The 27,783-nt window shown below is 40.0% G+C and overlaps 1 protein-coding gene across 1 annotated transcript in view; it reads right to left on the minus strand.

Moving 5' to 3' along the window:
• Positions 1-11,221: 11,221 nt before the first annotated feature.
• Positions 11,222-27,783, minus strand: part of RASSF3 (Ras association domain family member 3) — a 101,142-nt gene continuing 84,580 nt past the window's right edge. Inside the window, exons 3-5 of the mRNA XM_036760420.1 lie at positions 20,882-21,125; positions 18,283-18,392; positions 11,222-14,183 (exon numbers count right to left, since the gene is read on the minus strand). Of these exons, the coding sequence (XP_036616315.1) occupies positions 14,034-14,183; positions 18,283-18,392; positions 20,882-21,125 (504 nt within the window). The 3' untranslated portion in view covers positions 11,222-14,033. The remainder of the gene's footprint in view (positions 14,184-18,282; positions 18,393-20,881; positions 21,126-27,783) is intronic.

A 27,783-nucleotide genomic window follows, 5' to 3' on the forward strand; every position in this document is an offset into this window, starting at 1 on the left:
TTCCCAAATCCAAGGTACATGTCAGGCAATGCCTGGATTTCTTCTTTTTCTCTATCGCAAACTCTAGGAGGGGGTGGTCACTTCCCATGATTTCCACCCTAGTAACGTTCCTCCCTGTTATGGAGAATCAGATTCAGAAAGAGAATTTCATCCCTTGTTGATTTCTCTGCCTTTTAAAGGATGAAGTCATCACTAAGGCACGTCAAGAAGTTATTTAGTTGCTCCTCTTTTGGCGGAGTCACAAACAAGATAGCTGGATAATTGAAGTCCCCTCTCATTGTTATATCATGACTAGCCATGTGATGTTTCCCAGACTCCTCATCCATTTCTTCTTTCAGGCCATGCAGTCTGTAGTATATTCCAAAGACAGAATCACTTCATTGACCTTCACCCAAATATTTCCCATCATGCTTTCTCATGTTGATTCCTGTATTTCCTCACAAGTATAACTTCTTAATATAACATGCCCCGCTCCTTTTTTTTCTTTTGAATAGCGTGTATCTATCCAAAGCTGTGATTTAGTCAGTTTCAGTGATACCTCATCAAATTTTGTATTAGGATCTCTACCTTTTCATTTGTTGCCTAAACTTTGGCAAACTTCTAAGTAGCTCAACTGATATTGTTTCTTGGATACTCTCTGCCTAATTTGAGGGTGATTTCATATATATATATGTACACACACACACACACACACATGGTAGGAGGGTTGGGAGGGGGGGGGCAGTCTTCTATCTTCCAAATCCTTTTTGGTTAAAAGCCCTTTGATTAGATTTGTAAAACACGTGAAAGATTCTGACCAGCTATTTTTAGGTGTATACTTTATCTGTTACCAGGAATTTGTTATGTTTATCTTTTCAATCCTAGTACAGAAATCCAAATCCAAATCCCACTTTCTTAGCCAGCTATTCACTTCCCAATCTTTCCTTCTGTTTTTTTCTTTCTTTCTTTCTTTCCTTCTTTCTTTCTTTCACTCTTTCTCTTCCTTCCTTTCTTTTTTCTTTCTTTCTTTCTCCTTTTCTTTCTTTCTTTCTCTTCCTTCCTTTTTTTCTTATGACTCAGCATTTCCTTTATTTGTACAAAATACTGAATTATCATACCCTGACTAAAAACAACAACAACAACAGTGGGTTTAGGGTTTAAACAAGTCTTTCTGTCCTGAAGCATCTATTTTGAAGGCTTGGAACTAGTAGCCTTAGCTCCATCACCTTTGGGTTTGGCTGCCTTAGGGTGGGCGGCCTCAGCAGGCTTGGGATCAGTAGGCTTAGCAGCCTTGGAATCACTGGGCTTTTTGACCTTAGAGTCAGACTTGGTGACCTTGGCTTTGGACTTGGCTGCCTTGGGATCAGATAATCTTGTAACCTTGGGGTCAGACTTGGTGGCCTTGACCCAAGGCCTGTGCACTTGGTGCTAACTCTGGAGCCTGAGTACTTAGTGGCTCCAAAATTGCCAGTGGGCCTGTTGGCATTGGGCATCTTGAAACTGAGAAGCTTGGCCTTGGTCTTGGCTCAGGGTCTTGGCCACCTCTGCTTGTGCCTTGGTCATTTTGGTGCTGTTGGCCTGCATTGTCTTCAGCCCCTTCCTGTTGTGTTTCTGGGCAAAGTGCATGTTTCTCAGAAAACCGAGATCAGCCCCTTTCAGACACTTGTATCTCTGTGACCTAGGTTTCTTGATGCCATTTCTGTGCCGTCTTCATGATTGGTTTGGGTGGTATGAGTCCTAGATTTAGCCATCTTTACACCATTGCTTGTACTACCGTGCTAATAGGCACTCCACAAATCAGAGGAGGCCAAGAATGAGAGAGGAGAAGGAGGAGGAGGAGGAGGAGGAGGAGGAGGAAGAGGAAGGAGAAGGAGGAGGAGGAGGAGGGAGGAGGAGGAGGAGGAGGAGGAGGAGGAGGAGGAGGAAGGAGAAGGAGGAGGAGGAGGAATTTCAGGGGCAGTAGCTATCTCTCACTTTCAATAGGCAACAGTAAGGAAAACATGACCTGTGCCTTATATGCTCTTGCTTTTTTGCCCAAGTCTTCATAATCATTGCCATCAGTTTTTCGATTCCCTCTGGCAGTGTCCTCTGTGCCTGTGAATTATCAGAGTGGGGAGTTGTCATTCTTTTGATAAACCTTGGGAGGATGTCTCTTATGTAGGGGACACATGCCATGGGAAGATAGTAGACTTCTCTATTATCATCAGGTCAGCCAAGGTCTGCTTCAGTATGGCTGAGGACAGCACCAGCTACTTATGCTCCCCCACCTTCCTCTGACCCTTCCTGGATAATATCTTACCCGATGGCTTCTGTGGCTCTAAGTCATCCTTTGGAGGACAAGCAGCTTTGTCCTCTTCAGGAAGAGCCTTAAAGCAATTTTAAAATCCCAACTGTGCATCTTTTCCTCCATTATCACCTCTGTGTATCTGTGTAACACCCTTCCACTCTCCAGTGTCCTGCCAAGGGTCAAACCTCCCCCTTCTTTCACTTGTTGTTTCCCTTCCCCCACCCTCCAACCTTTATCATTATTTTTTTTCTCATTGACCCCTCAGTGTTTTCTTTAGGAATACTCCTTCTTCAGACTCACTTTGGACTTCCTCTTTCATGTCCCAGTTCTTCGTCCTGAAGCCTCACTCCAGCCTTGGAATCCACACATTAGAAATAGCCTCAGCCCCAGAAGCCTCTTGCTCTGATTGGATGGCTACCCTCAGAACTTCCAAGGGGAGGGCCTTGGGTCATTCCTTTCCAGGTTACACTCTGGACCCCCTCTACCATTATCCCTTTACTGGGACCGCTTTTCTCCTCACTCCCTTTTAGGTGTTATTTTCCACCATTAGAATATGGTCTCCTTTGGGGGGGAAGAACTCTCTTCCTACTCGTATTTGTATTCCAAGCACTTAGCCCATGTTGACTCACTTCATTTTTCCTAACAACCTGGAGTGTGAAGAGACCTTCTCTGAGTCTCTTCACCTCCCCCGGAGGGAGGTCAGCCTCTACTTGGAACACAGATAGCCATCCCTGGTTGTGGCAGAGATACCAAAACAACACAACTTATGTGAGTCTTTGTACTATTTCCCTTCTCTCTGTAACAGTTGAGATTTTCAGCTTTCTTCTTTGAACTATTTGTGGGTGTTTACACCTCAGTCCTAAGAACGTGGTTAAAACTGGCTCAGCCACCTCGTAATAACTTGACAATGCCCACTCAACTCCCTTTGTTCAGTCTCCACCGTTCCACAGTCGCACCCATCTCCCCTACAGCTTGGTACCAAACTCTTCTCTCATCCAATTTGCCCTACCCATCCATCTGCTCTCTTCATTTGCTCTAAATCATTCTACTTGCCTTTTCTTATTTACCTTGCCTTGTTTTGTCACCTACCTTCTCCTTCTTCTCTACTCTACCTTTCCAGGTTCTATTTCCCAGTCCTCCTTAATTTTCCTTAGTTCTGCTTCTCTTTTTCACTTAAATAGAATCTGGTCCAGTCTCTGGACCCGGAGATTGTTTTCCTTCAAATTTTCCTCAATTTCTACTCCTCAAATCCAACCTCTGAACTACTTCACTAGTTCAAATCCCTCCAAGTTACCATGATTCCCTTGTTTATTTTTTGCCTTTCTTTAAGCTTGCAGTACTTAACACAGTGCCTGGCTCACAGTAAGCAATTAATAAATGCTTATTGACTTGACCTGCTCCAGGTGAATTCCCTACCAAGCCGTAGAAAAATCCAGATGGAGACCCAAATAAAATCTCTCCATGTGTCCCTCCAACACATAGGGGGCACCAAATGGAGAGCCGAACTCCCTCTCTCCCCTTTTTCTCTCCCACTCCACCCCATTAGCCTGATAAGTAGTAATAGTCTATGAAGGGGGGAAAGACTCTTTCCTTAATCCTTGGGATTACGGCTCTGGAGCTAGAAGGGATCCTAGAGGTTATCTAGTTTAAACTTTTGATTTTATAGATGAGGAACTAAGGCTCAGCTAAGTTTTATATATATATATATATATATATATATATATATATATATATATATATATATATATATATATATACACACACATATCTGGGGCCCTTCTGTCTTTGATGTTGATTTATATGCCCTGTAGTGGGATCTCTGTGCCAAGGGGTATTAACAGTTTACCAGCTTTTTAAAGACAAGGTTTTTCTAAGTAGCTAAGACAAAAAACATAAGATCATAGACTCGGAACTAGAGAGACACTTTTAGGCCCTTGGACTAAGGTGGTAATTGTGGGTATAGATGGAGGGGATTGGATTGAAGAGATATTGTGAAGGCAGAAATGGCAAGATTTGGCAACTAATTGGCTCTGTGGAGTGAGGGAGAGTTAGTATAGGATAACACTAAGATTACAAACCTGAGAGACTGGAAAGATTGTTAGTGCCTTAGACAGAAATAGGCAAATTTGGGGGAAAAAGAGAGTTTTGGGGCAAGAAAATGAGTTCTGTTTTGGACATGTTGATTTTAAGATGTAGCTTGGACATCCAATTTGAAATGTCCAATAGGCAATTCAGGCCTGAACCTCGGGGGCAAAAATGGCTGGAGATACGTCTTAACATTCATATTCAGGCACCATGACGTGCATGAAGTGCCAACAAAGGAGACTGAGGAGCCATCACATAGATAGGAAAAGAAACTGGATAGAGTAGTGACACAAAAGCCTAGAGAGGTGTTGAGAAGGATGAAGACTGAAAAAAGACCACTAGATTTGGTAATTAAAAGACCACTGGCTAATGTGGAAATATGTTTTGCATGACTTTATATGTATAATGGGTATCGTACTTCTCGCCTTCTCAATGGACAAGAGGGGGTGGAGGAAGGGAGAGAATTTGGGATTGAAAATAAAAATTTTAATTTAAAAAATTAATAAAGACCACTGGTTTTGGAGAGAGCAGTTTTGGTTAAGTGATGAGGTTGGAAGCCAAATGACAAAGAGCTAAGGAATGAAAAGAGAGAACGCAGAAGCAGTGACTGATCCTGAAGAATCTTGGTTTTGGCAAGATACTAAAGCTTGTATCTTTGTGGGAGCAAGATGAACATCACTGAACCTGTAAATGCACAAGACCACTAAAGCAAGTGCCCCTCCCTACACACTCCTCTTCAAAGAAAGCAACCACAAATGGCTTAATTAGTTCCGGATGTCCTGGCTCCCTGAACTTGAAAGTTGGATTGTGAAGGGCTGGCTTATTTGATGAAACTACACGTGTATGTGTTAGGTAACACAAACCAGATCTCCCTTGTTAAAGACCAAGGTGCCTTATAATTAACAAATGGACTCTCTTGGAGAAAATAAGAGCCAGGCCTCATCATTAACCAAGAAAAAAAAAGCCCAAGCCAAGTCCCAGTCTCTTTTGAAGTTTGCAACAAAATCTTCACGTCTGTCAGACCCAGAAAGAACGAGATACAGAGAGGAAGGAACAATACCTGGATTTCTGAAAACAGGAAGTATGGACACAGAGCTCTCTTGCTACCATGTGGCCTGGCTCAGTCAAACCCAGGAAGGACACCTTCTCTTACAGTTTTAACAACAAAAGGAGCTTCACTCAGCACCTTCCATTTCCCTCCTGGAACTTATTTAAAAAAAAAAAAACTTTAAAAAAGCTAGAGATTTAACAGGCAGAAAAAACTGTTTCAAACTTAAAAGGCTTCTCCTGCACTGATTCATTATTTTCAGTCTTTAGTCTCCAGTATTGTCCACCTAAAGCAGGTAATGATTTACAGTATTGTACTTAATTTCATTATTGCACATCTTTTTCTAGAGGATGACAGTGTTTTGTTTTGTATTTAAGCATGGCAGGTAGGAAAAGTTTTTGTTGTTTCTTTTTTTTGAACCCCATTCTTTCACTTTTTAAATGAAGCTGCTAAAGTTCTCATTGCTTTAGAGCATTTTATCCTACAACTCTGGGGAGAGTCTTCTCTTTAGGTCAACAATCTTGCTTATTTCCATCATATAATAGAATTGCTAAGTGAAAACATAGGTTGGTATTTTAGTATTGCTATCTAAAAATCTTAGTCAGCAATAAACATTTATTAAGCACATACTACATGCCAAGCACTGAGGATACAAAAACAGGAAAAAGACAGTCCCTGTCCTCAAAAAGCTTATAATCTAATGAATTCTAAGGGGATTACAAATGTAAATTATGATTATATAATTATGAATTATACAAATCTTAAATGATGAGTTGTTTTTTGCTAGCTTTTGGCTTCTCAAAATCATTTTTAAAAGAATTTAAAAATATGAACTTAATCATCAACACATTCAGACATATCAAACTATGAACTTGTTATGTAGTTTGTTTTTAAAAAACACGAGTGTGAAATTTGGCAACTTAGCAACGTAATTGCCCAGTTTGTGTTTCATTCTGAACTTTTTTCTTTTGTATTTTTTACATTTTTTAACATTTTTCCCCATTTGTCACTTCCCACTAACTTACCTCCTCCCCCTTTGTAACAATAACAAATCAATACATTTGCTATGTCTGAAAAAGTATGTCTCAGCACCTTTTTTTTTATTGATCCTTTGAGGTCATGATTGTATTGTAAGAATTTAAAACCCTGATCCAAGTTCTTTTCCTTTACTTACATTAATGGGGTGATCCGAGGAAATTGTTCCCTTGATTCTGCTTATTTCCTTCTGAATTCAAATTTTTCATATTTGTCATTTCTTTCATTATAATAATATTCCACTACATCCATTTACCATAATTTGTTCAGCCATTCTCTAATTGATTGACACTCACTTTCTTTAGAGTTATTGACTCTCACATGTTGCAGTAAATATTTTTTGGATAGATGGATCCTTCTCCATCTTTGATCTTTGATATTTAAAATCAATTTCATGGTAGATCCATGGTAAGACTTTTTCAGAGTTTTATTTCCTCCTTTTTGTTTTTATACCAGTTATTTCTACCTTTCCCCCATTCATACTCTCCCTGTGTAACACAGAAAAACATTGGAGCAAAATCAGACACAGCTACCCATTTCTGGTGTCCTGTGTTATTTCACATTTGTGGCACTGCAGCTCTCTGCTGAAAGGTGGGGGGTGGCAGAGGTGGTGGTGGGAGGTATTCCATCATTACTTCTCCACGAGGGAAATTGGTCAGATCCCAACTCTGCTGACTTCTGGTGTGGTTTTTGATGTGTTTACAATAGTGTAGTCCTGTCTCCCATTATCTTGCTTCTGCTTTCTTCATTCTGCATCAATTCAACTAAGTCCTACCCAGTTTAAATTAATAAATTAAATTCATATGCCAGCATTTGTTCAGATATTTCCCACACTCAATGGACACTCATGCTTTTTTTTTTTTTACTATGAAGTGTTGCTAAGACTATATGGTGAGGAGGGGTGCATTGTTTGGTCTTTCGTGCCCAGTAGTGATATACTTAGAATAATGTATATGGACAGCTTAATGACTTCTCATGTAATTCCAAATTGTTATCCAATTTTCTAATTCAGTTATACACACAGTATATTTAGAATGCCTGACTTCCTAGACTTGTTTGTTGTGTTGTTTTTCAGTGGTGTCTCTGTGACCCCATTTGGGGTTTTCTTGGCAGAGATACTAGAGTGGTTTGCCATTTCCTTGTCCAGCACATTTTTACAGATGAGGAAACTGATGCAAATAGGGTTAGATGACTCATATAGCAAGTGTCTGAAGCTGGATTTGAACTCATGAACTTGGGCCTTCCTGATTTCAAGCCCAGTGCTCTATCCAATGAGACACCTAGCTGCCCTATTGCCTATTTAATGATTAAAGTGGAAATATGTTTAATATGATTGTACACATATAGCCTATATCAGATTGCATGCCATGTAGGGGAGGGGAGAAAATTTAGAACTTAAAATCGTATAAAAGTGAAGGTTGAAAACTAAAAACAAATTTAAAATAAAATAAGATGACCTGGAGAAGGAAATGACCAAAAAACAAACCCAATTGTTAAAGTCCCAGCTAAAATCCCATCTTCTACAGGAAACCTTCCCCAACCCCTCTTAATTCTACTACCTTTCCTCCTCTCTTCTTTACTTCCTAATCATCCTGTTTATAGTTCATACATGTTTGTTTTCTCCCCCATTAGACTTTGCTCTTTGAGATCTGGGACCATCTTTTGCCTCTTTTATTTATCTCCAGTGCTTGGCACAGTGCCTGGCATGTTGTAGGTGCCTAATAAATGTTTATGGACTATGTGATGAGAACTATTAAAGGTGTTAAAGTCTTCCCTGTGATTCACTAAATATGTGACCCTACCCAAGTCACTTAATCTTTCAGTGTCCCTGGCAACTCTTTAAGGTTATAAAATCACAGTATAGTTAGGGATCTGCATTGCTGGAGGGCATTTCCTCACTGGGAGTTCCCTATGACATTCAAATCAGAGGTCCCACTAAATTTTTTTTTTTAAAAAGCCAACCCTCCAAAACTTTTCCTCTTCCATGGGCGCGAAGAGCAAGAAAAATGAAATTGGATAAAAATGTTTAGATATCAGAAGTCAAAGAGGTCCAAGTTTTCATTACTGACCTTTTAATGATCAAAATCGAGTTTACCATGCCCTAATCTTACCCAAGTAGACTTGGTTCACAGCACTGGCCTTCAGATAAATGCCCACTGAAGGTATGTTACCTGAAAATCTGGGAAAACATGGCATCATGTTTTTTCTTTCTAAGAATGGAATTTGAATCCTTTGGGAGTGTTCCAAAAATGGCATGCGTGAAATTCTTGAGTGTCTGCATTGGGAGACACATCATAGCAAGAATATTTTTTTCAAGAGAAGTTGGCAGATGGTTCTAAATTCTGAGCCATGAAATGATTCTACCTAGGTAATCAAAAATGTTAGCACACCTGCTGTGCAGCCTGGTTTAACCTCAGGTGCCTCCCTGCTGTACTAATCATTAACAACCATTAAATGTTACCTGGCAGCTGAAAAGCACTTGATGTATATGAAAATGCTTTTAATGGTATAATTGCATTTGATCCTGCTTATGTGAAGTCCCACACCCACGGAGGAGGCATGATGACTCGACAACAGTTTGGGGAAAATACATCTCAGAATTTTGGCGGACTGAGAGCTCATGAATCGGCTACAGCACAGGAGCCCCCAAAATGTATCTTTAGCAACACTAAGAGTGTCTACGATGGGAGAGGGGATTGTATTCTCTCCCAGTCACATGTCAAATCTATTCTCATTTTAGGAGAGATGTCACCAGGGTGGTGGGTTGGAAAGAAACCACTGGACTGATGTTTGAGCCCTTGTTTGGCTATTTAGTATTTATGTATGAATTTGGGTACAGGTCAATTAACACCTTTGATTCCTAGTTTGGAAAGTGGCATTTGGATAATGAATTTTCAAAGGTGAAATATTCTCATTTGGAAAGTGACACAACTACACTAAATGACCTCAAAAAGGCCCTATAATCCAAACTGGAGTATGTCCAGAAAGGGCTACCAGGCTGGTGAGTTATCACAGCATCTCAGAGTTGGAAGACTTTAATAGCCATCTACTAAACTGTACCCAAAAGGAATCCCTGCTATAACATACCCAGAAAGTGGTTGTCCAGTCTATGCTTAAAGACCTCCAATGAGGGACAACCCAGTATCTCCCCAGTCAAACCATTCCACTTTTGGAGTTTCAATTTAGTTTAAATTAATTTAATTCTTGACAGCAAGCTTAGATTTGTTTTTGCAATATCCAAAGCCAAAAAAAAATAATAAAAAAATTTACTTAGCCCCTCTTCTACTTGATAGCCCTTTAAATACTTGAAGAAAGATATTATGCCCCACCCTTTAATATTCTTTTTTCTAGGTTAGATATCAACAAGCATTTATTAAGCACCTACTATATGTCAGGCACTGGGCAACGTCCTGGGAATACAAAGAAAAAGTGAGACAACCCCTGCTCTCAAAGATCTTACTGGGAGAATACAACATGTTCACAGGCAAATACCAGAAATGTGAGTGGGAGGGCACTGTTGCTTGTCCTTCTTTCTTGAAGGGATCATGACATCAGAAAGGTGATGCCATGACTTACAAGTGAATTGGATTTAAGCGAGGGAGGGCAGTGCAAAGTCACCAGCCTCACTTTCTCCTCCGGAACCATCTGGGTCCAGTGGCCTGATATAAATCAGGACAACTGGAGATGGCCCTGGATGCAATGGGACACCTTGGCCTTTTTTTCAGTCGGATGGAACATATTACCAAGGATGAAGCATTCATGAGAAGTGGTGGAAAAGATGCTGGGGAAGACACTAACAATTAAGAGAATGAAAGAAAAACCTCTTGAAGGACACAGCATTAGAACTGAGTGCCTTGGGTCCTCTGAAAAGCCTGTGGGGGCAGGTAACATGACACAGGTAATACAAAAAGTAACTACTTTGTGCCTCAGTTTCCTTCTCAGTAAAATGAAGGGATTGGGCGTGGTGACCTTACAGCTCCAAATCTGTAGTCCTAGGGTCCTTTTTCTGGCTCTGCTCATTGTTAGTCTCCCTAGGAATTAATCCAATGGTGTCAAAATTGTCACTGTCATTCAGAGGAGAGAACAAGAGGAGGAAAGTGAGAGAACCTACATGGTTTGGGTCATCCCAGTGGAGCTGGGAGTGGTATAATCCCTGCTACTGGGGAGGCTGAGGCTGGCAACTGATTAAGCTTGGGAGTTGGTTCTGAGCTACATTAGACCTAAAGCCAATCAGGGGTCCTCATTAAGTCCAGCCCCAGGAGATGGGGACTACCAAGTTGCCTAAGGGAGAGAGCAAACTGGCCCAGGTCAGAAACAGCAGGTCAAAGTTTCTATGCTGATCAGCAACGAAGACTTGCCATCAGTGGCCACCACACACTTCCAGCCTTGGCAAGTCCAAGAATTAAGGTCCAAGACCAAGTCTCCATCAACAAATAAATAAATGAAGAGAAGACAAAATTTTAACTTCACCTTAAATGTTGGATGTAAACAAAGAACCTACTCCTATTTCCATTCTAAAGGTCCAAGATAGGGGCTCTGGGGAGAGTGTCAGATATAGGGCAAGGATTTTAAACCAAAAATTCAAAGTAGAAACACAGAGAGTGACCAACTAGATTATCTTTCCTAAGGAGGCAATTTAAAAAGAACAAATATACTCTACTTTCAACACTCTGGTAGAGACCCATCCAAACGGGCCACAGGCTCTTCCCTCCTACCCAGCGACCTTTGATGCAGGTGTCTTTAATTACTTGTAAAATGTCATTAAATAAAAACACACAAACACCAAACAAACAACAACTGCAACTTTAATAAGTGGAACCACAATTTGCCATTTCAGAAACAATTTTCAGGGGAAAATATTTTCCCTATAAAAATAAAATTAAACTTGTCAAAATTATAAATAGTATAACTTTAAAAAAAAAACTTTTTTTTTTACTTTTACAATTTAAAATGCTTCCCTGCATTACCACCACCTTACTTCAACCTCTTTCCTGTACCATCACATACTGACTATCAACAACACTACAGCAAAACTTAGGTCATTTAATATAGCAACTGGTAAAAAATAAACTCAAAATATTTCTTTGGCTAGACCAGACCTTTTAAAAAAACTTCTTTTTTCAAACATTTAAAAGCTGCTGCAGTAACCAGTGTTGCAGGGGAATGGGGGATAGAGTACACAACAAAATCAGTCTTTCTAGACCTGCAAATTTCAATACAGTAAGTTTTCCAAATCATAACTTGTAGTGCATTTAAGACAACCACTGAGGTTTCTGGATCATATAAAATGCGGATGCCTATTTTACAGACAATCTACTTCAAGTAAAAAAAGAAAAAAGATAATTCACAGATACCCATCAGCTACTGTTAGATCCTAGGAGCATTCAAATAGGAAAAGTCAAAGTTTCAAGAAATAGAAACTTCTCATCTAACTGGGACAGGTTAGTCAAAAGTCAGGTGGTGGTTGCTAAGAGAATACTCAAACCCAGGCTGTGGTCTGAATAATAAAAAGAAAATACCAGCATTCCCTGAACGTTACAGTAAAGTGTCTGTTGATAACGTCACTTAAAAAAACCTCATACATGCCCTACACAGTTTCATGCAAACTAAACAGACATGGTGTGGCAAACATATTTTATATCATTCTACATTTAAAAAAACCTTTTCCTTAACAGTTGCAGAAGATATGATTGTCTCAGTCACTTGTGTAGTACTGCATAACCCACAAACGATTAGGACACAACGATTGTTCTTCATCAAGTCAGCCTGAAAGTCTGGAAATGAGGAGAGGAAGCAACAACAAGGCACAGTTTGCAGATTAAGAGGCACAGGACTGAACCACCCTGGAGTTTCGCAAAGAAGCCATTAGGTGTCACTAAAGTGTTAACAATTCCTTGGGAATTTATAATAAATGTCTAGAGTAAAAAATGGGCAGCATGGGCCCTCTTGAACTTAAGCAGACTTTATTTTCTTTTTTCATGTTTCCACTGGAATAAACCATTTATGCTAGGACTACTCGAGTGAGGAGTTACTTGAACCTGATTTGAGAAAGGCTTCTATTGCACACCCATCCATCTCTTTGGTTGGTTGGAACGAGCATCTGTTGTTTAAATAAATGTCTCTGTAAGAATACCAGTTACATTAGCAGTCAAATACAAACTCTTCCCCTCCTTTTCCCCTACATGCTCTGATTCTGCCAGGGGCTGAGCAGTCTTGGATGGGGAGGGGAGAACCTGGCAACGTAACACATCCTGGTTCAGTACTGGAATATCACAGACTCCAAAGAATAGAGGAAAAGGTAGAATGGAAGGAGAAGGGGAAGGAAAGAAATGACTATGGATGCTCCACGAGGCTTTGAGTACTTTAGTCTAGAAAATAAGAATCAGATGCAGCTTCTGACCTGTGTCTTTTTCATGAGAAAGCAGGTGAAATAATTCATTTCCTCCAGTCTTTTCTGCTAAGGACAAAGACAGACCTTCCTAGGAAACAACCTCACGTAATAGAAACCACACAATGGCAACACGGTTTCTAAAATGTTTAAGGGGACATCATTGGGCATCACCAGTGTTCATAATTCCTTGGAAACTGGTCTGTGCCTCTCTTGGTTTTAGGTCTGTTTGGTAAGGAAACAGACCTGCCATTCCACACCTGGTAGGTTCATACAGGTAAAGTAGCTTATCCCAAGTTATCTGACGGTACCGCTCTGCTTAGACAAAGGCCCAGGTTTATAAGGTACAGTGGCTAACCCTCAGTCCTCATGGCAACCTCAGGGGCAACCTGGCTTTTTCTTTACTCCCCTCCCCCCAAGAAATCAAGTCATCCCATATATAGAACATCTTATACCTTAAAACTGTCTTGTTTTAAAAGTGAGTTATAAGCAACTTCCACATCCCTCTTATCATCATAACCAAACTACTCACAATTCCACTGCTGGCCACCAAAGGATTCCTGTCTCTACTCATGCCTTCTTTCTAACTTACTATTTTCTTTCTTTAGTTCTACTCCATCAAAAAGCCTTCAAAAATTTCTCAAAAATTCCTAGCTTCCTTATGCCTTCCACTATACATGGCTGTTTTCATGCAAAATCATAAACTGTTTAATAACAGGAAAAACAGTATAGTTTGATGCCTAAAACTGTTCACACTGGATTTTTCTTTCAGCTTTTTAAAAAAATAACCAATTTGTAGATTTCTTGGGCTAAAAGCCATAAAATCATAAAAAAAAAAAGTACAGGGAAAACCACACCCTATCCTTCATATTTCAAAGCATCCTAGAATCCTGTTAGCAATCTACCACAGATTTACAGCCTGCTGAAGGGTGATGCCACTCACCAACAGGGGATTCTGGGGTGGTATGATAAGCCTGCAGGTCCCTTAGACAGGTAATAGGTGCCAGGTGCCGAATGGGACTAAATCTACAAATTTAGGAGAGGTAACCTGTCATCACAGAACTGTAAACCAGCTCATTTAAGAGCACACCTGCTGCCGCCTTGTTGACTGTACTGAGCGTGCTACGTCTGAGTTTGTTGGTTTTTTAATTTTTGTTTTTTGTTTTTTTTTAAGTAGCCTGCACTATTCCTGAGTGGTCCAGGGCTGCTGTTTAATCCAGCTTCCATCTTTCTTCGAGGGCTTTTTCAAGTTTGTGTCTGTAAGTTGCATAGCGCCGTTTAAGGTTCTGAAGCTGTTCGTCTTCTTCCTTGTCCAGGATCCGCAAGAAGTTCTGTAGCTCAGGAAGACTGAAGGCTTCCCACTGCAGGGGGCAAAGAAACACATACACACACATAGATGCAGTGAATAATACATCACATGGTACTTTAGTGAGTCAGCATTTTGTATTTTTGTTACTGTTCAGTCGTTTTTGTCATGTCTGAATCTTTGTGACCCCCATGTGGGGTTTTCCTGGCAAAAGATACTGGAATGGTTTGCCATTTTCTTCTCCAGCTCATTTTGCTGATGAGGAAACTGAAGCAAACCAGGTGAACTGACTTCCCCAGGGTCACACAACTAGGGAGTGTCTGAGACTGTATTTGAACTCAGGAAGACTCGTCTTCCTAACTTCAGACCTGGTACTATGCACTGTACCATCTAGCTGCCCAAGTCAGCACTTACTGGCTACCTACTGTGTGCACCTTATGGGGCTACAACAGTTGCTATTTTTTTTGTGTGTGTGTGTGTGGGGGGTCTCTTTTATCTCCCAGCACCCAATACAGTGCTCAGGACAAAGTAGATGAAGGAAAGAAACTGGACCTGAGATTTCATTGGTACAGAGAACTCCCAAGATGTGGTCAACAGGTCTCTATAGCTTAGAGTCTCAAAAAGTTGCCTAGAGCAAGTGTCAAAAAACACTGCAGCCTCAACTAGACTAAAATATAACCGGGAAATATTTGACAAAATAAATAAAACTTTATTTTTTGTTTAATATATCAATATATTTATAAATATTTATAGCAATGTTTATGTAAATTCTATATTTATAATATATGAAATATATCATTATACTGTGAATAACAGATAAACCTAAATATATTTATATAAAACTTATTTTACTTATGTCAAATTTATTGTGCTTACATATTTATAAATATTATAACACATTTATATTAATTCTGTTATATGAAATATATTCTATTATAAATGATGTAAACATAAACATTATGAACATATATTTATAAAAATTCTAACACATATATTTATAAATAGTATAATAATAAAAATATTTACATTATTTATATAAATGAGTGAATTATGTGAGATATTTTAAATGTAATATATGATTATAAATATACAATATGTATATTACATTATATAAAGTTCGGTATTTATTATAACAGAATAAATTTTTCTTTATTAGTAAAACAAAGATAATATTACATCTTGAGACTTTAAAAAATGCCAGATTTGGAATCAGAGGACTTGGGTTTGTGGATTATTATTCATTATTTATTACTATCATTTGAACCTAACTTTGTGACTAGAAATTGTTTCAACCCAGAATGTTGTCCTGACCTCAATAACTCCCCAGGAATGAAGGAGATGACAAGGAATTGTGGGTACCAGCAGGTCCCGGATCCACCTAAACCTAGACCCAAGTATTGTTCTGTATCCACATAAGCTTGTATTTTGGGTTCCCCTTGTGTTTTGGCTTTGCTCACATTTTATTAAATGTTTACATTTACCGATAATCTATCTCAATCCACCTAGCTCTCTGGGTAAAACTGCTTAACTGTGTATGTGTGCAGGTACCCTTGTCTAAATTCTATATGATATATATGTGTGAATATATACATATATGTACATGTGCGTATATATGTATATATGTGTGTATGTATATACGTGTGTGTGTGTGTGTGTGTGTGTGTGTGTGTGTGTGTATACACACCTGGATGAGAGGGAACCATACCTCCTTTCTAGCTCACTCTCTTTCACCAAAAGACCTAATAAATTTCTTTCTAAAAGTATTTCAGTTTTGGGGTTCATTCTCATGACTAAAAGATTTACATCCCAACTCTGCTATTTGATCTCTCTGGGACTCAGTATTCTCATCTGTAAAATGAGTGCTGTAATTAGATTCCTTCCAGATTGAAAGCTCTGAGCCTAAGAGCCAGGGATAGGGTGGAATCAATAGTCCAAGGTCCTTGCAGCTGAGGTTTACAGGTAACTAAGGCTGGACAGCGACAAGTGGGAGGGGATTCCAGGTACGAGGAATATTGTGTGAAGGAAGTATGAGGAATGACAGTTCACACTATACTACTTTTACCTTATTAAAAATGCTTTAAAAAACCACCAAGATTTTAATGCATATTATGTTTAATAAATGTGGAAGGAAAAAATGAACAAATAAGCCAGTATTACCAACCTGTCATATCTGCCAAACTCTCAGCTGATCCTGAAATTATTAAGAAGCAAGAGAAACCTCATATACTGTATAGTTAAGAGAAGCAGTGGGGCATTGTGGATTGGGAGTCAGTTTCAGAGTCAGAACGTGGAGATTCAAGTCCTGTCTCTGACACATACTGGCTGTGTGACCTTGGCCAAGCCATTTCTCAGTACCTCAGGTTATAAACTATAAATTTAAATTTAAACGATTATAAATGGGAGAATCGGTGCCTATGATCAGTCTGGCAGAAAGGATATCCTTCCTGGAAGCTCCCTAGCCTGTCAGAAAATCAAACGAAGCAGTTGGGGACACAATGGTTCCCTTTAAAAAGATACTTTATGATATTTAAATATTTACTGAATTCTAACAACGTGTGAGGTGACATTCCAAAACCAGCTAAAGCTGGATCCCTCCTCAGGAGTTTGTAAATTAAGTTAACCAGATGGGATCACTTAAAAGCACAATACAAATTATAAAACTCTATGGAGGATAGGCAAGGGTTTGTAGTTGGAGCTTTCAGGGGAAATGCTAATATATGGACAGAACGCCCTTTTAAGAATCCAAATGAGAATTCCAAAATAGTATTTTTCCGAACAACGGCAATTTGTATTCAGAAAGCCTCAAAAGTTGCAGAAGTAAAAAGTAACATGAATAATTTATAAAAGCAGTTTTTCCTTCTTGGTAGCTCAAAACTGCTGAATAGATCGTCTCATATTAATTTCTCTCATTCACCTTCATCATCCTGCCCAAGGTCATTTATTATCCCTCCCATTTTATAGATGGGAGACTGAGATTAAGGGGCTGGACAGATTTCTTAACTATGAAGCTAACAACTAGTCCAAAGGTCATTGTAAAGCTTTTCTCCTTAGACTGCACGGCCCTAAAGACATTTTTCCTTGAGGGAGAGAACTGCCCAGTACACAGGTGCAAGCATGATGTCTTAATCATTCATGGCAACATGGGTGCGACAGAAAGGACACTGACTGGGTCAGAGTTCAAATCCTGCTCCTCTGACCCTGAATTTCCTCCTCTATAAAACTTGAGGGTTGAGCTAGGAGGCCTCAAAGTTCCCTTCCAGTCCTAAATCTACTATTATCTTGTGAAATTTTTTAAAATGTCCTTAATTCAGGGTCTTGCTAGCCAAGAAGCAGGAAACTCCTTTTTTCCCCGTTCACAACAAATTGGCAAAGAAACTTTTTCTTAGGAATGAGCAAGTGTCAACTTTCAGAATTAAGCTAACAGTAAAAGCATCAGCGTGTAAGAAATCTTTGGAGACCAACTACAAAATTCCAGCCCCCAAAATCCATTTTTTTGGAGGGGCAAGCCAATTGGGGTTAAGTGACTTGTCCAGGGTCACACAGGTAGTAAGTGGTGTGTCTGAGGCCGGATTTGAACTCAGGTCCTCCTCCATTGGTCCTCCACCATTTTTTACATGGTGATTTAATTAACAAATACAAACACTTCAATATATGAACAAGAAAGATGGGCATATAAGAAAATATAAACTTCTGTTTTTAAAAAATGTATATAGGGGCAGGTAGGTGGCACGGTGAATACAGCACCAGCCCTGGAGTCAGGAGGACCTGAGTTCAAATCCAGCCTCTGACACTTGACACACTTACTACCTGTGTGACATTGGACAAGTCACTTAACCCCAATTGCCCTGCCTTCCCCCCTCCAAAAAACAAAATAAAATAAAATAATTTTAAAAAAAATTATATAAACATTAAGATTGAAGAGATAGCAATGAAATTACTATGTCCCCTTTTGCTCTTGAAAGACCTTTTAAAAATACTGTTTCTTCCCACCCCATCCCAAATATTAGACAAAAAAAAAGGTTACTAAAATGTTAACGGCAGATTGACACTGAGTTTGTCTCTGCCTCCTTGTCCCACTTGGTTACAAAGGTCAACTACCACTGAGATAAACAGGGATGATACACCCTACAGCAATAGTAAGGAATACCACTTACCTCTCCGGTTTCACGTTCACGCAGAACAAAGCTCAGAGTTTCTGTCCTTGGCCCTGCTACCAAACGCAGATAAAGGGGGTGTTCTCGGTCTGAGAGTTTGCACGCGTAAACTGCACAGGGAAACAATAGATCCATTTTACAGAGCACTTCTTTATCTATTGAACTAGCCTGCTTCCCATCCGCCAAAGAAATTTGTCCACTATACCTACTCCATCTTACTACAACTGGCCATTACTAAAATGAACGAATCACCATCATGGGCAAGTAACGCATCAGATAAAAACAGGTAAGGCAAAGCACAATGAGCGCTGTTCTCATTATTTTCAGAAAAATAAAATCAATTAAGTCACATGCTGAAGCTCTTTCAAAAGACTGTCACAAGAACATGTGGTTTTATGTATGAAAAAAATCAAGCAAATCTTTCCACATTCAAAGTCAATAGCTTTAATTTAAAAGCACATATGGACTATATGTACATACAGTACTGTTGCCTGTTAATAATTTTTCTAAGCAAGCAGAAAGAAGTGGGCAAAGAACTGGTGGGCAAAAAAAAAAAAATTAAAAGGGTGACTGATGAAATATAGACACTTCAAAGTCAAATGAACATTGGGGATAAGCCGTGTTTGCTGGGACTCACTTGTACAGAACATCCAACAATGGATATATTTATTCCCTTTTGACTCATCCAACATAGCTGCTCTAGTAACAGAGAAGATGAACCAAAAGGGATGTGGGTGTGATATTCTTCTTCACTCCTGAGGAGGGATGCCGTTATGTCCTGCCAAAGTAAGCCCTGGGCACAGGAGACCGGTGCCTCAGACCTCGTGGAACTGCCAAGTATGTAGGCATGTATGTAGTGAAGCGTTTCTAATTAAAAAGGTCTCAAAGGCTACTTCCTAGCAAGAGTCAATGGCTACCAGAGAAGAGATGACGAAATACGCTTCTGTCCTCTGCGAAGAGCTGGGAGTCTACAAATGCATGATGGTGCATACACTCTCAAAGTGGGCACTAGGGTGGGTGGTTTTGCTGAGCTGTTTTATCCCACAAGGGAGAGGGGTGGGCTGCTAGAAGGATCAGTGGATAGAGTGCCAGGCCTGGATCGACTCAAATCAGGCCTAAAATACTACCTATGTGACTCTGTTTCCCCACCTATAAAATGAGCTGGAGAAGGAAATGACAAACCACTCCAGTACCTCTGCCAAGAAAACCCCAAGTGGGGTCAGGAAGAGTTGGATACAAATTAAATGAATGAACGAGAGAGAGAGAGAGTTCAATAGAAGGGGTACACTTTGGAAATTTACTGTGATATGAAGCAACTCATTCTTGCTTTCTGTGTGTGTGTGTGTGTGTGTGTGTGTGTGTGTGTGTGTGTGTGTGTGTGTTGGTGGTAGTAGTAGTAGTGGTAGTAGTAGTAGTAGTAGTAGTAGTATATTATTGTTGTTTTAGTGGTGTCTGACTCTTCTAAGCCCCTATCTGGGAGTTTTCTTGGCAAACATACTGGAGAGGTTTGCTATTTCCTTCTCCAGACCATTTTACAGATGAGGAAACTGAGGCAAATAGGATTAAGTACCTTGACCAGGGTCACTCAGCTAGAAAGTATCTGAGGCTGGATTTGAACTCATGAAGATGAGTCTCCCTGATTCTAAGCCCAGTGTTCTATCCCCTGGACCACCCAGTAATATGTGTGTGTGTGTGTGTGTGTGTGTGTGTGTGTGTGTGTGTGTGTGTGTATGTTCATGCATATACATACACATGTGTGTGTTTTAGAGGGGGGAGGGACAGTCAATAGCTAGCTGGATGATACTACTACTACAACTACTGCTACCACCACCACCACCACCACCACCACCACCACCACCACCACCATTTATATAGTACCTAACTATGTGTCAGGCACTGTGTTAAGCATTTTTTTAAATATAAAAATTAAATATTTAAAGTATTTAAATAATATCTAATATTAAGCTTAATACTTAAGCTTAAATTAAATTAAACAAAATAAATATTAATCACGTATTAGTCTACTGATCCTCACTACAACCTTGGGTAGGTAGGGGTTATTATTATCCTCATTTTACAGTTGAGGAAACTGAGTCAAACAGAGGTTAAGTGATCTACCCAAGGTCACCCAGCCAATAAGCGTCTGAGGTCACACTTGAACTTAGTGCATTGGCCCTGTAGTAAGAGGGCATAGATTTTTATCCCATCCCTGAAACCTCCTTTTTCTGTGACTCTGGTCAAGTGATTTAAACTCCCTAGGCCTCAGTTTCCCCATCAGTAAAAGAGGTCAGACAAGGTGACCTCTGAGGTCAGTTGCAGCTCTGGGATCTTATCAAAAAGAAAGGAATTTCCTTGAGGCAGAAGTGGTTTCCTTTTCATCTGTGTATCCTCAGTGCCTAGTATGGTACCTGGCACATCCTAGGTACTTGATATTTACTTACTGATCAATAAAAAAAAGTAGCTTGAGAAAAGGATGGACAAGTCAGGGTCGGAAACGTTAACAGGCAACGGTGAGCCACTGAAGGTTCCCTGGACACAGGAATGATCATGATAAAGAGGCCCAGGAATAGGAAACAGCACAATTTAAACAGCAGCCTACCTTGGTCTTCCTTGTGACAACGCTTATAAAGTGCAAACTTGGCTGGGCTTTCAGACACTAGAAACTTCTTGAGCAAGGCCTCAATAACTTCCCGGACAGTGTTGGTGCTGCTGATGTGAAGTGTATTCATGCAGCCATTATTGTTGGAGGCGTGTTTTTCTGGGTTCCAAGAAGTTAATGCATTGATAGGTCTGCACAAATCCATCTGAACTTTGATAAAGCCAGTGTAAATCCCATTGGAATTCTGTAGAAGGAAGACAAAGAACATGGTTCCAGTCAAGCCCTGGAGTTTGAAAGGCATTAAAATAAGATGGGAGACAGGGCCAGCATCAAGCAGAAAAATTCAGTCCCTACTTCTGCTCTTGCATCTTGGTGGCAGATCTTCTCTAAAGATTTTCCCCCAGAGAGGAAACACCTAAGCGAGGGATGGTGTTGAGAGGGTGGGCCATGGAGTCAGGAAGACTTCAGGTTCCAAGTATAACATCTAAACCCATAGTAACTGTGTGACTGCTGGCAGGTCATTTAACCTCTCGCTGCTCCTGGCAATTTTCTAGGATTGTAGTCTTGGATCAGTTGCAACATTAAAATAAATTTCCATGTTGGAGATTCCTTAAATCAATGAAATTACAGCTCAAGATTAATACAGACAGAGACCTCAATGGGAGGCCTTCGTGAGTAGGGCACACAGCCCGTGAGCCAAGTCTGTTAGGCAGATGGGGAAATTTTAGAAGCTTCTCTGTCGGCTTTGATACACTTTGATACACGTCTTTTGAGACCCATTCATTCATGCTGCTACAGCCACATGTGAGGAGTCTGGACCCATTTTCAAGGTAATACCTCCGTTCAAATCCCTGCTTGCCAAACCATGAAATTTACTAAGGCTAATGAGAAATATCTGGGCTGAGTGCACAAAGGAGGTATCCCCATCATAAAAAGACAATGAACTCTTGGAGAAAAAAAGAAAGCCACAATTTTAACTTTACGACATCCTAACAAAAAAGGGTAATCCAAGAGGCTGGAACAGATCACTTGGGGTAGCTATTACTGCATATGAATTACTGCTTTAAACATCATTTCTTGCTAAAGCATCAACACGAAGCAGGTTATGATGAACTTTCAAGATTAACATTTTTAAAGTAAGTCAAATTCAGGCTGCAAGAGTTAACCTCTTGAAAGCATAAGCATTTGTCCATAATTTGTGAATGGAATTATAATTTCATTTCTCGGATTGCTAAAAAGAAACTTAGTAAGGGAGCTGGGATGAGTTAAGGTCTTTTGAGCCAAGGGCAGCATTAGTAGAGATATCAGAATCTACTGGTTTAGAGAGTAGCAACAAAAGAGAGATAAACTGAGGCTTCTTCCCATGGCGATTTCTGCGAGGCTGGGGGAGAATAGAACCTTTAGGCACATGGAAGACAGATGTTCAAAGGGAGGCTTCCTGGGAGAAGGCTTATGGGGACATATGGCCATGATCCTCAAGAGAGAAAAAAAAGTAAATAAAGGATAAATGGAATCCATGCGTTTTGTTCCCAGCTACTCAAAACCTCCTTTCATTCTAAACTCTTTCCTACAGCCACTTGGTGGCCTCAATACAGGGATTACAAAGCTGGATTCCATGAATTTTTTTCAAAAATACTTTAATAACTGTATTGCAATATACTTGGTTTCCTTGGTAACTCTAGGGATTTTATTTTATGCATTTAAAAACATCGCAGGTGTGAGAAGAGGTCCACAGGTTTTACCAGACTGCCAAAGGGGGCCATCATATGCAAAAAAAGGTTAAGAATCTCTGATCTAAAAGCATTTTTATTACCTCTCTTGCTTTCTCCCTTCTGTTTCCTCTCATCTTGTTTAATGTGATCATATCAGTGTTTCTATGGTGTCGGGTTTCACCCTGTACACTGCATATCCAATGTGCAAAGGTCACTGAGTAAGGGATCCCGTGGATGAAGTTAAAATAAAGGTCACCAAGGAAATCATTCATTTTAACAAATGATGCAAGGCGTAGCCTTAAAGGCAGAAAGCCAAGTCTCCATCCCCAAGTAGATAAGTGGAAGCAAAGGCATCCAGAAGGCCAGAAAGGAGAGCAGGAGTCTGTCCCAAGTGAGTAAGACGCCTGGAAAACCATCCAGAGGGGTCAGGAGGGATGCCCTGAGGGCACTGGTGTTGCTGTCATAAAATGAAAGGGCAGATGCTTGGCTCATCCAGTCCAACATATGTTAAACAGAAACAACAGCGTCCCAGAAAAGTAATTTTTAAAAAATTGAAAATGGTAGAGTAATAGCTAATATTTTGTTTACTCATTAACTGCTGACTTTTCAGGGCTCATTGTGGCATAGTACATGAAGAAGCAACCTTAAAATCAGGAAAACCTGGCTTCTATCCTGCCTGACACATTGTGTGCTCCCCTCAACAAAACATGCAATCACTTAATGCCCTGAGCAACTCTCTAAGACTGCAAGTTGCTGAGGAGGTACCAACTTGCATTGGTGGAAGGAATTCCCAAAATCAATGAAATTACAAGTATAGCTCTTCTTCCTGATTACTTTTTTCTAGGGCTCCTGCTATGGAGTTGAAGTTATCCAAGAAATCAGGTAGAATTCCTGGTAACCAAGTTGCGTTTCCTTCCTTCTCTCTCTTTAGTATGCTCCAGCTGTCTTCTGTCCTCTGGCCTCCCTGCCCATCCTTGACTTATTTGGGGTTGTCCCCAAAAAGGGCACGGGGTACATCAAGCTGGGAACTCCTTACTTGATAAGAGCCTGTGCTATTGTATCAAATGAAGCTGGCAACTTTTATAAAATCTGCCTACGTTCACGAAGCTAGTGAGTATTCAAGGCATACATGAACCTATGACTTTCCTTACTCCAGACTCCAAGGGCTCTTTCCATTAGACTAACCTGTCTTTCATCCAAGACTGTCTCTTTCTTAATCCTCTTTTAAAAGCTGTGAATATTAAGGGGGGGAAAAGCTTTGGCAAATCTTGGTATATTTCCCCTACTATTTTATTAGTTTATTTTTAAACTTTATTTTCAGTTCCAAATTCTCTCCCTCCAGCTCCTCCTGCACCCATTGAAAAGGCAAGAAACACAGTACTCATTATATATATGAAGTCATGCAAAACATATTTTGTCATTAGCCATGGTCCAAGAAAAAAAAAGGAAAGAGATTCTTAAAAAAAGAAAAAAAATATGCTTCAAGCTGCAATCTGAGCCCATAAATTCTCTACCTGGAAGTAGATAGCATTTTACTTCTTTTTAAAAAAATGTTTATTTAGTATTTTGTTTTCCCCCAATTACATGTAAAAACAATTTTTAACATTCATTTTTAAACTTTTGAGTTCCAAATTCTCTCCCTTCCTCCTCACCCCCCTCACTGAGAAGGCAAACAATTTGATATAGGTTATACATGTGTAGTCACAGTATTTTGCTTCTTAAGTCTTTTGGAGTTGTAGTGAATTGCTGTATTGATCAGTTACTAAGTCTATACTAAGATACATCTTTACAATGTTCATTTATTTTTATCCCCTAGTAATGGTACTGCTAGCTCAAAGGATTTACAAAGTTTTATAGCCTTTTAGGCATAGTTCCGAATTCTTCAGAATGGCTGGATTAGTTCATAATTCTACCAATGATGCATTAATGTTCCTATTTTCCCGTAATCCCTTCAACATTGTCATTTTCTTTTTCTGTCATCTTAGCCAATCTGATGCAGTGTGAGATGGTACCTCAGAGCTGTTTTAATTTGTACTTCCCTAATTATTTGTGCTTTAGAGTATTTTTTTTTCAGATGTCTGTTTATAGCTTTGGTTTCTTCCTCTGAAAACTGCCTTTTTATCATTTGGGGAATGGGCCCTATTTCTTATATTTGATGTAGTTCTCTACTTGAGAAATAAGAGAAACTTGCTGTAAAATTTTTTCTCAGTTTCCTTTTCTTCTACTTTTGGCTGCATTTGTTTTGTTTGTGCAAAAAACTTTAATTTCATGTAATCAAAGCTATCCATTTTTACCTCTGTTTCTTGTTTGGTCAAGAAATCTTCCACTAGCCACAGATCTTACATTGATATATGATGTGAGATATTTGTCTATGCCTAGTTTCTGCCATACCACTTTCCAGTTTTCCCAGCAGCTTTTGTCAAAGAGTTAGTTCTTACCCCAATAGCTGGGATCTTTAAATTTATCAAACATGAGGTTTCCCCTACTATTTTATTAAAACATCCTCTTAACTTCATAGTTGCAATAGCCTCGTTTCATAATAAACTCACTTTTGGTCAACTGAGTCACCTAAACATTCCAGGTGAATAGAGTAGAAAGATGACTAACCCCTTGTAAGAAATGGGAGGAGGAGTTTTGTTTCCACAGAACTAAAGGTGTGCTTCCCTGCCCTCCCCCACCCCAGCTTTAGCAGAGACCAGGCCTCAAGGTCGGTCAGGTGGGAGGTCAGAGGCTTCTAAGCATGTGCATGCTTTTTGAGAAGGCAGTCTGGGGAATTAGAGAGGCCAAACCCACTTGAACCAGTTCAAGCTTATCTAGGGTCTGGTCTTGGTCAAGAATCCAGGCCTAATTTGCATATGTTAAAGAGGGAAAGTAGGGGAAGTAAAAGAATATAGTTTAATCCTAAACTAAGACAAGGAAAATCTAATTAACTTCACTTTTACTTCTGTATCCGTATTATCCTATTTATATAAACTGTATAACCTAGGAAAACTATGTAAAAAACAAAGATTGTAAACTAACCATGACTCTAGCAGGAGTGGAGGGAATGGTTACCCCTGCTCCTGCAGCTATATCAGTGTGAGTGTTCCCGCGAGCACTACACCTGCTCTCCCGGGGAGAGTAATAAAATGCCTTCCTCTGCCCACTCTGGTCCTGAATTCTTTGGGTGTGAATGGGCAAATCACATGGATTTTCCTAAGGTCAAGTGAAGCGGAAGCTTGCCAGGCTTACTCCTGGATCTTGTCTTGGGGTGTCCTGTGATCCCCACTGCGGTGTTAAGAGGGCTACCACTCTGGATTCCCTTGGGGAACCCTGTGGTCTGCACGGCCTTCTTAAGGGGACATCACATGGGACTTCCGGCCCTGTCTCGGGAGCCTTGTGATCTTACTGCCATCCTAAGGGGCCATCACTTGGGTCTTCCTTAGGGTCTGACCCCTAGGAGGCCCTGTGATCCCCACAGATTAAGGGATGGCTACCACTTGGTCTTCCTCTGGGAGTCCTGTGGTCTGTACAGCCTTCCCTAGGGATTATCACAGGGTTCTTCTTCAGGACTTTGGCCCTGCCTAGGAAGTCCAGTGATCGCCAAAACCACGTTTCTCATACCCTCATCTACAGCTCATTGTTTGCCTACAGGTCCAATTCATGATGGTTTAGAGCAGGGGTGGGGGAGCCTGCGGCCTCAAGGGCACATATGGCCCTCTAGGCCCTCAAGAGAGGCCCTCTGGCTGAATTCAAACTTCACAGAACAAATCTCCTTAATAAAAGTATTTGTTCGGTAAAACCTGGACTCAGTCAAAAGGCTGTACCCAAGGATCTAGAAGGCCACATGTGGCCTCAGGGGTGGTTCTCCACCCCTGGTATAATCAGTCAATAAGCATTTATTAAGCACCTATGACTGCCAGGCTCCTCAAGATACAAAGAAAGGCAAACAATGGTCTGCTGTTAAGGAAATCACAGTCTAATGGGGAGACAACATGCAAACAACTGTGTACAAGTAAACCATGTAGAGGATAAATCAGAGATAAACAACAAAGAGAAGGCACTAGAATTAAGAGGAAAGCTTATTGTAGAAAGTAAGATTTCAGAAAAAGGAAAAGGACCTACTTGCACAAAAATATTTATAGTGGCTCTCTTTGTGGTGTCTAAGAACTGGAAACTGAGGGGATGCCCATCAATTGGGGAATGACTGGATAAGTTATGGTATATGATTGTTATGCAACATTATTGTGCTGTAAGAAATGACAAGCAGGATGATTTCAGAAAAACCTAGAAAGATTCAAATGAACAAATACAAAGTGAAGTGAGCAGAATGAGAAGAACGCTGTACATAGTAACAGCAATATTGTATGATGAAGAACTGTGAATAACTCAGCTATTCTCAATAATGCAATGATTTAAGACAATCCCAAAGAACTCATGATGAAACGTGCTATCTGTCCCCAGAGAAAGAACTGGTAGTATCTGAATACAGACTGAAGCATACTATTTTTCACTTTCTTTCTTTCTTTCTATTTCATTCTTTTTTTTTGCTTGAGTATACTTGTACAAAATGACTAATATGGAAATGTTTCACATAATTACACATGTATAATATATATCAGATTGCTTACCATCTCAAGGAGAGAGAAGAAGAGGGAGGGAGAAAGGGATAGAATTTGGAACTGAAAACTTTTTAAAAAATGTTTAAAATTGTTTTAACATGTAATTGGGGACATATATATGTGTGCGGATAGACAGATAGATAGATAGATAGATAGATATAGATAGATAGATAGATTTTAAATGATGATCTGGAAAACGTTAACAAATGGCAAATTTTCAGATCACCAAAGAAAAAAAAGGAAGAAAGAAAAGAGAAAAAAAATTAGGACTTTAGCTGGGCAAGCTAGGGAAGCTGATGAGGGCACAGTCTCTGGGAGCCCCCTTGAACTCTCCTTGACTCTTCCAACTGGATCTGGCCTTCCCCTAAGGCCATGGGCCTTGCATTATCATTGGGCCCAAATCTCTGCCTAGCCCAGCCCTCTATTGTCCAGCTGTTTCCCATACTTAATCCTTATCAAAATGTCTAAACCCTAGCTCTGCTACCCTAGCCCTCTATTGCTGTCATCTCCATGTAGCCTTCAGCTATTTCCCACCCTGGAGTCTGACCTCATCTCAGTCCCATCAAGCTCCTCCTTAGACTCCTCCTCA

Source organism: Trichosurus vulpecula, chromosome 5 (assembly GCF_011100635.1).
Source record: "Trichosurus vulpecula isolate mTriVul1 chromosome 5, mTriVul1.pri, whole genome shotgun sequence".
In the NCBI taxonomy this organism is placed as follows: domain Eukaryota; kingdom Metazoa; phylum Chordata; class Mammalia; order Diprotodontia; family Phalangeridae; genus Trichosurus; species Trichosurus vulpecula.